The sequence below is a fragment of the Pleuronectes platessa genome, chromosome 18, assembly GCF_947347685.1.
Source record: "Pleuronectes platessa chromosome 18, fPlePla1.1, whole genome shotgun sequence".
Lineage (NCBI taxonomy): Eukaryota > Metazoa > Chordata > Actinopteri > Pleuronectiformes > Pleuronectidae > Pleuronectes > Pleuronectes platessa.
In genome coordinates this window covers 15,162,318-15,172,822 of record NC_070643.1, presented here as the reverse complement: position 1 = coordinate 15,172,822, position 10,505 = coordinate 15,162,318, and the positions used below count along the sequence as shown (strand labels likewise).

General features: G+C 42.4%; 1 protein-coding gene across 1 annotated transcript; it reads right to left on the bottom strand.

Moving 5' to 3' along the window:
* Positions 1-3: 3 nt before the first annotated feature.
* On the bottom strand, positions 4-10,374 carry spag1a (sperm associated antigen 1a). The gene is made up of 8 exons (XM_053446707.1): positions 10,020-10,374; positions 8,141-8,240; positions 7,180-7,332; positions 6,218-6,375; positions 3,462-3,603; positions 2,963-3,089; positions 2,722-2,859; positions 4-2,238 (listed from the first exon to the last, which is right to left on the bottom strand). The coding sequence occupies exons 1-8, from the start codon at positions 10,372-10,374 to the stop codon at positions 2,233-2,235; spliced, it is 1,179 nt and encodes a 392-aa protein (XP_053302682.1). The 3' UTR covers positions 4-2,232.
* Positions 10,375-10,505: the final 131 nt, after the last annotated feature.

Here is a 10,505-nt window from a genome sequence, read left to right as displayed (position 1 = left end):
ACATTAAAGCGTACACATTGCACTTTATTATTTACATCTGCATTCAATCTATTTACATACAGTAAATGCTTTAACATTCCAAGAAGCAAGACAAACAATGTCTGGAACACTGGAGCCTCATGTCAAGTGTTTTCGCTTATATTCGTTATTTGTATGCTTTTATTTGGACATCAAAAACCAGAAAAGGAGATAAAACCAGGAAGTTTGGGTTGGACATGAAATCGTCGATATTTGGAAGCAGACGTGAAATAAAAGCTGTGGCACATTGTGCTGTATGAACATTCCCACTGTTGAAAACCCGCCCCCTCACACAGGAGATTTTAATCGTAGTTAATCACTGGGCGGAGCTGCGTTAACTCCAGAGCGGATCAGGTACAGTGAGCGTTACCAGAAACAGAACCAATCTGTGTGGAGGCTTTTAAAATGCAGTCAGATCATAGACGGTATATAAAGATGGACAATACCAAATCAGCTCTACCTCACCCCCCCCACCCCACGATGGCTGGCTGCAGCATTGGTCCTTAACACACACCTCCTCCATGTTAGTTGATGGAACGTGGCCCAAACTAAAAATCTAAGTACACAACAAATACATTTTCTTTAAAGAGGTTTTCTGTCCTTTTAGGTTATTCTGATCAAGCTGATGTGTGTTCGAGTTAATTAAGTTTGGTTTTAATTATATTTTCAGGCCCAAAAATTTGAGAAACTGTCATGACTGACAGCCAAGACAATGCTATTGGTTGAGAGTACGAATTGTGGCTCCGCTTCATGACCACTACTGAGCAGACTCTGGATTCAAATGATGTCAACAGCACAAGTGGGCGGCGTCCGTTAATCTTTGTACAATGGAAGGGAGGTGGACATCATCAGGTTGTCATCCATCTTTCTATAAACCAGCCACATGATTGTTCATCATTTTGAACTCGGACCGAGGGAGCCAAGCCAGACTGAGGCTGAGGGGAGGAAACAAAGCTACTGGAGACAACATTGATCTCAACTGATGATATTAAGTTCAGTTAATTCAGATTGAAATTAGGCTCCAAAGAACTTAACACATTAAACTTTAAAGCAGAATCCCCGACTTCAGCCACTTAAGCATCAGGAGTTTAACACTTTTACATGGAGTGGAATCAATACTTTGTTTCTGTGGAGACGTTTATACTCACTGTTTTGTCCTGTGAGATGAATGAGTCTGAGTGTGTTTGGATGTTGTTCTTACAGGATTGTGTGCCGGGTTCTGTGAACTCAACCCGAACATGTTGCTTTTGTACTCCTTGGAGTTGGGAGGTTGTGGAGACATTAGTTATAACAGGTGAAGCAGGAGATTTGTCAACATTCACGACTGAACCTGAGACCTACGTTAAGTCGTACAGTACACAACAGCATATTTATCTAAAACCAGTAAAGCGACAACCTCTTGATTGACTTGAACACCGAGCGGATGCACTGAGCTCCTATTCGGTTGGATATTCTAACTTAAATGACTATTTTCCCATCTTATAATTCCAGTGAAGTCAGCGGTTTATAGTGGGTGGTTGGCTTGTCTTCTTGAATTAGCAGCAGATGTAATAATAATCGTAAACGGTGACATGTCTTGCATCGCAGCTGGAAGAGTTTGAACCCTGGTCACGTGGAGAACGTACCAGATAACGACCTATTGACCTTTTTGCATCTTTCTCTGCCTTCGTCATCCTGACAATGAAAATCATTTATTTTGTCATGAGCTCAGTGAATCACTCTGAAACCAAACACAACGTCTTTAAAAACAAGTCAGAGCAGAACTTTCTTGGCGTATTTCATCCCAACCCGGTAGAAATCTCAATAAGGCACTCGTTATTACACACTCTCTCTCTTTCCTCATTTGACTGAAACGAAGAACAGTGCTCGGCAGCCTGGTACATGAATCTGTATGTACAGTATATTACATCATAACGAGAATGGTTTTATAGTGCAAGCAGGTCAAGTTGTATGACGATAGCCTTTCTTTTCTTTTTTTTTTAAAAACAAAGCTGCCCTCATTACGTAAGGTTGTGCGCTCAGAAGTTATGGTGTGGTTTTGAACACACGTTGCAGATGGTGCGGAGCTCAGACGGTGGTCGTTCCGAGGAGCCCCCCGTCCCAGGAGGGACTTACTCGGGGTTGATGGCTTTAAAAGTGTTTTTCTTCCAGAGCTGCTACAGTGCAGTGAGAGTCCACATCTGCTTCGTTCCTTTGCCTCTTGATCCACAAACATCAAACCTACAGAGGACATCAGCAGACGTTAGCCTTCCTGGAGGTTTCATGACCCTCGCCAAGGAGGTTATGTTTTCATTGCCATTTATTAGTTTGTCTGACTATCAACAGGATTACTCAACAATAACCAAACCAATTTCGAGGCGTGTGGCATGACCCAGGGAGGAACCCGTTAAATTCTTCAATGGCTGCAGATATTTTTATTTTAACCTCTATAACATGGGGAGATGAGGTGTCGGCCTCGGGGGGGGGGGTATACACTCTCCGAGCCCCCTTCCAGCTTGTTGTTTGTTGTGAGATCATGTGTAACGTACTTGAAATACGACCTTGTCGGGTGTGGGCTGCGGTGAGATAAATGTTAGAGCTACCAACGTAAAATCCAGCCAGCAGTAAAGAAATGCAAATCACAGCTATAGTAGTGTGTGTGTGTGTGTGTGTGTGTGTGTGTGTGTGTGTGTGTGTGTGTGTGTGTGTTAATGGCTCTCTCACCCTTGGTGTGTGTGCAGTGTTGTCCATCAAACTCTGTCTCAGTAAACCTGTCACCGCCTCCAGCTCCTGCTCGGCCTCCCGGACGTTTGGATCCATCGCGAGGACTTCCTGGAGGTCAGTGCTGGCTGACAGATAGTCCTGGGTTTGTGAAACAAACACACAATAAATTAAAATTAATAATTAGATCTGCAAACGCCGTTGCTCCAATATCTTCTAAAAAAAGAAGAAGAGTGGCAGTCACCTGTAAACCTTTATGAGCCAGCGCTCGTCTGTAGAAGGCTTTCTTGTTTCCCGGCTCCAGCTGCAGAGCAGAGTCACAGTCCTCCTTGGCCTCTTGAAAGCGATTCAGTTTCAGGAAGCAAATGGCTCTGGAATCAAAGTTTAAATTTATGATATCTTGGACCAAGCTATCTTCATAAGAGCAATCACACATGGATATTATTACATTTTATGATACTATTTGTCCCGGTGTAAGCACTATATAAGAAGGCTTCTGTTATCCTGTAATGTTCTACCTGTCACACGCTGATACATCCTTGTTTTATTTATATGTTCTCTATTATTAATGCCTCAATCTGCAGAGTCATCAGCTTCTTTCTTATTCTCAGGAGTCTATAATTAAAACTACAACCTCTTCTCAAAACACAGGTCACATTTAACTTTTAATGAACTCTAGTCCAGGAATCAACCAATTCTAAAATGTGTGATCAAATTGAAAAGGCTTTAGGTTTCCTTCCTACCTGTTTGTGTAGAGGGAACACTCGTCTGGTTTCAAGGCGACACATTCACTGTACTTCTCCAGAGCCTCCTGGAAGTTGCCGTTCTTCACCATATCGTTGCCCTTCTGTTTCAGTAAAGTAAACTGGGACTCCTTTTTCCGGACTGTTGAAAGAAAAATGTGTTCAACACTGAGGCCGCTGAGGGAAACTGCAGTGATATAATATCTGTCTGTAGAACAGTCAATATTCCTCTGATTGATCAAAAACCGATGGAGAGATGACAGAACTGGAGCTCGTTGGAGATCATGGATGGATTACACACATCAGAAGAAAATCGTATTGGATGCGTTTGGCTTCTCACATCAGGTCAGCACACAAAGTTTTTCAAAGTTTTGTCGATTAAGCCATCAGTCAATCAGCGGCCGTCTAAATGAACCAGAGGCGTCAACTCCTGCTTACTGAGCGCTCCACTGTGCTGAGGAAGCCACAATGTCCAATGAGTTCGGGGGGGGGAAAACCCACGCACACACACACAGGCACTCACAAATGGATCTGTGTGTGAATACTACACACAGATAATCCAGGCCTGGCCCCTATCAATCGACCCAGTTATTGATATAAAGTCTAAATTATTTATGCAGTGGGACCAGACAGCTGACTCAACAAGGTGTGGAATGCTGGCTCATGTTAGTCATACACACTCTGACAATAACAACACGTCTTTCTATTCAAATATCCCTTTATAACTGAGCAAATAAAACCCCTGAGTCACAGTTCAACATGGCAACTGTTCTATGATAGTCAGTCTTTCCTAAGTGTGCCTGTTTATGAACAATAAAATAAAAAACCACACACTTGTGGGATGTGAAATAGGCGGCGACACAATAAGCCTCTTGCTCTGGCAAAGGGAAGGATAAACACAAGCAGGCATCAGGAGAGCAATATAATTTTAATAAACCATCGGCTAGACCTCAGCGGTGTGTCTGTGTCTCCGTCTGTTTAAAGCACAGCGCTCTCCTGCATCAGCTTTTTACAAGAAAGCAGCCGAGCAAATTAACTCAGGTCCTTCCCTTGTGTAGTTCTACAGCCAATCAGGAGCTTCACCCTTGTTTTGTGGGCCTTTTTAGTTCATCTTTAATCTTCAGAGATATTGTTGATGTATGATTCTTTTTTTGTGTTTATATTGAATATAGTTTGTTGTTGAAGGGTTAGAGCTAGGGAAAAAAAAGTTGAATTTTGGCATGTGGCGAATCCACAACTATTTATTTCCGTTTCATTTCACAGCTTTTACAGGGACTACTTCATGAATCTTGATGTATAATACCAAGGCATGTTTAGGAAACTGATGTCTATGCGTGTTTGTAGTTTGATGCAGCTTGATTGAATTCAAGAGGACTGTGGTATGCGCTCATCTGAGTGTCATCCTGGTTATCTATGATTTCATTTTGTGTACTATTACTTTCCGTGTTTTGGTCATCCACATTATTTTATTAGGATGTTATCACTGTAATTTCCATGTTTTATGGATAAATACAATTAATGTTGGACTTGTAATCACAAGCTTAAATGTGATGTTATGTAGTAAATGCACAAAACCTGATAAGTCACAGGGTCAGAAATTAGATGTTCTTCAGTTTCAATATATAACTAGAACAAATAAACTATTTTCCTCCAGGGAGTGTTTACTACATAAACAGAGGATACTAGTTTAACGTCTATCTGTTTGTTTTAAACTGTTACAATGTTATGTGTTGTGAATCCAACTGTTGTCAAATACAAAGCAGTAGTATCTAATAGATTGATAGTTAAGTCTTATAATTCCTCCTCTGGACAAATTTTAGAATATGATTTAATTAAAAAGTCTGCCTGACATAAACTGCTTGTTATATATATGGAAGATAAGGTACAGATAGTAAAATGGTGCATATTTGCAGTAAAAATATGAATTCACCAGCTTATATGACGTTTTTTACACTGACAACAAGTTTCTGTCTCCCCAGCAACAGCAGTGTGCTATTCTGAGATTAACGCTGTACTTGAAGGTGCTATAGTCCTGAAGTGTGTGTGTACATGTGTCTGTGTGTGTCCTTTATCAGTGTTAAGGGTTAAATCCTGTCTTTGGTATTTTTGCGTGGTGAATACAAATAAGATGTATTTGCTGGTGTGTATGTGTTTTTATAGCTGTATAATACACTGCCTGTTTTTAAATATATTAAATATATATTATATAATGTATGAGACATGTTTTCTGGTCTGTGTGAGCAGCCGACAGGAAACCTGACCTGGATTGTTCCATTACAGCAGCATTACGCTCTGTGGAGATCGCCTTCCCCCTCTGCATTATTGATTGATAATCCACCACTCACACACACACACACACACACCGACTGTCACTCAGCAGGGGTGCCTTCACTGAGCCCATGTACGACTTATGCTGCTGATGGCTTATGACTCCATAGTTCAATGCTATCATTTAAAAAAAAACTCAATTCATTAGATAAGATTTGAAAATAACAATAAATCCACGTAATAAAAATAATAAACACATGCAATTTATGTCAAAAACCAGAGAATGTTTTTACCTTTTTTTTAAACCAGTAATTCACAATTACATATAGTGGCTTTATAAGTCTATTATTGCGTAATGTATGCTGTGTAACATACATGTGTGTGCTTGTGAATGATTGAAGGGAAAACTAGGAGGTTACCACCCCCTTAACAGATGTTCCCATTTAAAGCACACGCGTATGTAGTTCACTGGCTGTGATGTCACTCACCTTCGTCCTGTACAGCCCTGGCGGCCCGGGCCTGGGCCAGCTCAATGCTGACTGGTTTGTCTCTGTGCTGCAGCTGGACAGACAGTGGGACAGCGGGGATCGCTGGAAGGTTCTCTCTCCACTCGGGCCCTTCCAACTCGATCAGCATCTTAGTGATTCTGTCAGGAAAGACAAGCAGAGCAAAGGATGAGCCCAGGAATGGCTCAAGTGTGGGTGAATGTTTGTGAAGTATTTGTATTGTATTAATGCTGCGGCCACTACTAAGTTACGTGATGTTTCTATACTTGGCGCTCGTCATGTTTCTGAACGTGTTGTCTCAACACAGGGCTGCAGTCCACAGACTAAGTGGCAGCCATCACCGCTACATGCTAGTGTAATCATTCATTTGCTTCAATGGCTCCTACAGAAAATAACAGACTGCCCCATTTCAAAGACTTTTACATGCAGCATTATTTGTGGTCACAGTGAGGTTGGGAGAAGTTTAGCCCTCGTGCCCTCCTCGGATGCATCCTTCCAGGGCCAGAATTAGAACATATATTTTTTCATCTACTCTGTAGTAGAGACCAAATGATCCTTACCACTTCTCATTAACGCTACAGCAGCTGATTTCCGGAGGAAATTCAGATAAGAACTTCCACATCCACAGAATCAGACAGGATAATAAGATTCTAAAGGAGTATTAATTATGGTGTGAAAAATAATGCATTCAACACAAGCATGTTTGTTTGGCCCAGTGGAGTCAAAACATTATGTCTTGAGTTCGATACATATTATATAACTAAAATAAATGAAAATGCAGTGGAAGCTAAAACAGAATGTGACATGAAAATGTGTTGGGTAAAAAACACAACTTCCCCTTTTGAATGAACTCGGAAACTGCAACGTGTAAATAGCTCTTCTTCTTTCATAAGGTTACATAAGCCACTAGAGGGTGGTTCACTGTTAAGCTGAGTTGAGCTGACCTGTGGACGCTGTCATGAGCCGACTGCACCCCGGTGTCCATCTGCAGGACGGTCTTATAATCCACGTAGGCCATTTTGTAGCGCTCCAGTGACTCATAGGCCATGGCCCTGCGCAACAGGGGCTTCAAGGAGTAGGGCTGCAGCTCCAAAGCCCTAAGAGGATCAGAAAGACGCAGAGACAGAGGATCAAACCCTTCACGCCTGCACAGGTGTGGCTGGGATGATCTGAAGCTTTCCATTCATAAACATGTGAGGGAGTGTTTGAGACTGAGAGATTCCTGAAGCCTCCGGAACCAACAGTGACCAAACAAACCCTGGGGATCCAAAACTTTTCCATGAAACATTTACAACTATCAAAGATTTTGTGGAAACGCTGGACAACCTTGTGTTTGAGCTTGTGGCTCGGTGATAAGCTCCGGTCTGGGACAGCCACGCAGATGGTATTATAAACTAATCACAAAGCAAATGTCCCTTTTCTTAACACGCAATAAAGACCTCCTGCCTGCTATTATGCAATGTGTTGAAAAGTACATTTTAATTTACATCAAGTTGTCTGTTTATACTCTTGTGAGGATAAAGGGGTGTAGATGATGAGTGTAAATAAACAACAGGGTCAAAATGATGAGGCTCTAAAACAACATAATCAATATCCTGCAGAAGGATAATACACTGCAAGTAATCTCTTAATGTGTTTGTATGAAATAATAATGTCTGGCTACAAAAGGTAACTGAAAATCCATTTGAGGTAAATTCTTCTTTAAATAATTTCTTAGGCTATTTGATTACCATGTAAGGAATTCAATGCAATCCTAAACTCATTACACCTTTCAAAACACAGTTCTCCATCCCTTTTGAATGTAAACAGAAAATGTAATTATTGTTTGCGTTATAAAAGAACTACATAGAAAAACAAAGTCTGCACAAACAACACACAGACACAGGCCGGACACTGATCACGTACTTGGTGCAGTCCTGTATGCAGTCTTTGCTGTTTCCGTCCTTCAGGTAACAGGCAGCTCTGTTGGAGTAGAGGATACACACGTCTTCCGGACTATCAATGCCTGCAGGGGAACAACCACAACCACTCAACTGGGAGACCAGATACAAAAGGAACACAGTCGTCAGTGAGCTCAGTGTAGAAACACTGTAGAGCAGCTTCCCTTGTGAAAATAAAGATGGTATCCTCAGCGGTTTGGACCAGGAGCTCCGGGCTCCAGTGAATTCAAGTCAACACAGGCAGTTCTATTTAAAATCATTAGACTGTCCAGAGATGGTGAGAGGGGGAACGGCAGACAGATGAATGGATGTGTCCTTCTGGCAGAGTCATTTTATTCTCTGTCCTTTCTTTACGGAGCCTCCATTGCAGTTTCTCAACCCTTAGCACATCATCCTTCACTACGCACTGCTTCAGTCCTGAAACTAACGTCAGCCGTGCATATACTGCTCCTGATTTGTAATGTTTCTACTAAAAAGTACAAAGTCCGTTTCACCTGACCCACGTTCTCTTGTGTCATAATAGGTCGAGTCTTATTGTTTGGTCTCCAGTGCTGCAGAAAAAGCCATGGCTCTTGCCAGTTGTGAGAAGTTGGCCGCTCGCTCTGAAGCGTGACATTCAATCTCACCTAAAAGCTCCTTGCACCAACACATGACTTCAGTCTATGGTCAGTGGTTCTGTCTTGTGCCAACATTCCACTTCATTCACAAATGACTCCTCGTGTTTTAGATAATGTTGGTAAATGTTCGGTTAAAAGGGAAAGATTCCCAGTTCTCCAAACAGACCAGTGACTTAACTGAGAAGTAGCCTGCACATGCTATGCTTCAGTTATTAGATAGAGATAGAAATTGGGCACATAACTGAAATTGTGCAGCATGGCAGGCATTGCATGTATAGGACATGGGACACTGTGGACCATGGAGACCAATGACACTAATTCAAACTTTTCCTATAGTTCCCTTCCAAATAATACACAGATGCTAGATGATGCTTGGTTCTCTAACACTGTGCAACTCATCTGCTGTTGTTTCTAAATTATAACACTTAATCCATCAAGTCCATCAAATGTTGCTTCTGAAAAAGAGCAGGTTTCAATATTTATACTGTAGTACAATCTTTTTTTTTAGTAGAACCTTAAATATACAGATGGAGAATTCTATTGATTTAATAAAAATTTACAGCAGTTTTGTGATTGTTAAAAAGTCAACTTTGGATTTAAAGAATCAAATAATTCCTCATATAACAACTACGCTGTGACATGTCACAAACCTGCATTATTATTTTTTTATTTCAAGGTCCAGTGAGTAAGATTTAGGTGAAAGGAATCTATTGGCAGAATATAAAATAATCTTAGTGATGTTTTCACACGTGTGTTTCTTCTAAAATGTACGAATTGCTGTTTTCTTTACCCAAGAATGGATCCTTTAAATTTAAATACTTTATATTTACATAGGGAGCTGGTCCTCTCTAAGGAGGCCGCCATGTTTCTTACAGTAGCCCAAACAGCTTTTGAGTTTTTACCACAACTGAATGCTACCTCAGGTTCTCCTCCATGTGTGGAAGGGGAGGGTGAGGTGAGGGGCGTTCAGCTGCAACATGCTACTCCACCACTAGATGTCACTACATTCTACACACTGAACCTTTAAGAAAATAATAGCTAGTTGTTAGCATACAAATGTTATTGACAAAGACAATGTCAACAGGCTCTTAACACTTCTTTTAACCGCTCATTATTTACGTCAGGCTCTAAGAATCTCCTATACCACACATGCCCGGAGGTACAACCGTGTTATGACCACAAGTATCCGTCTCTCTGAGGACAACAAACTGCTCATATCGTCCCCACCTGCTTCAGCACACCCACAAATAGCCTGTGTGTACTTTTCCAGGGCGTCTCCGAACTGTCCGTTTTTGAAGAGGTGGTTCCCCTCGTTCTTGAACCGGGCCAGGTGAGGAGGAAGGGCCCCGGCAGGAGCGTCCAGGTAACTCGTGTCCTCCGCAGGTCTATCCCGCTCCTCCTGTCCTCCCCCGGCCGGGTTGATCCCGGTCCGAGTGCCATTGGCCACCCCCTTCTGCGAGGGTCTCTGGCCGTGGGGGTTGTCGGCGCCGCCTCCGCCCCGGCTCCTCGCCCCGCTTCCCGCTGAGGCCTGGTCCGATCGCGCTGCTCCGCTACCGGAGGGTTTCTCCTGCGCGTTCCCCATGGCTGCTCTCCCTCCGCAGTGAGATCAAACTCTTCCTGCTTCTGCCTCAGAGCTGCGGCTTCATCTGAGCCTGTGCAGGGGATTTCTGCTGCGACCGCCCCCTGCACGACACGTCACGTGAGACGTCACAG

Coding starts and splice junctions, on each gene's coding strand:
- spag1a (XM_053446707.1), bottom strand. CDS start 10,374: ATGGGGAACGCGCAGGAGAAACCCTCCGGTAGCGGAGCAGCGCGATCG. Junction 7,333..8,140: donor TGCATACAGGACTGCACCAA/GTACGTGATCAG, acceptor TGATCCTCTTAG/GGCTTTGGAGCTGCAGCCCT. Junction 2,860..2,962: donor TGGCTCATAAAGGTTTACAG/GTGACTGCCACT, acceptor TCACAAACCCAG/GACTATCTGTCAGCCAGCAC.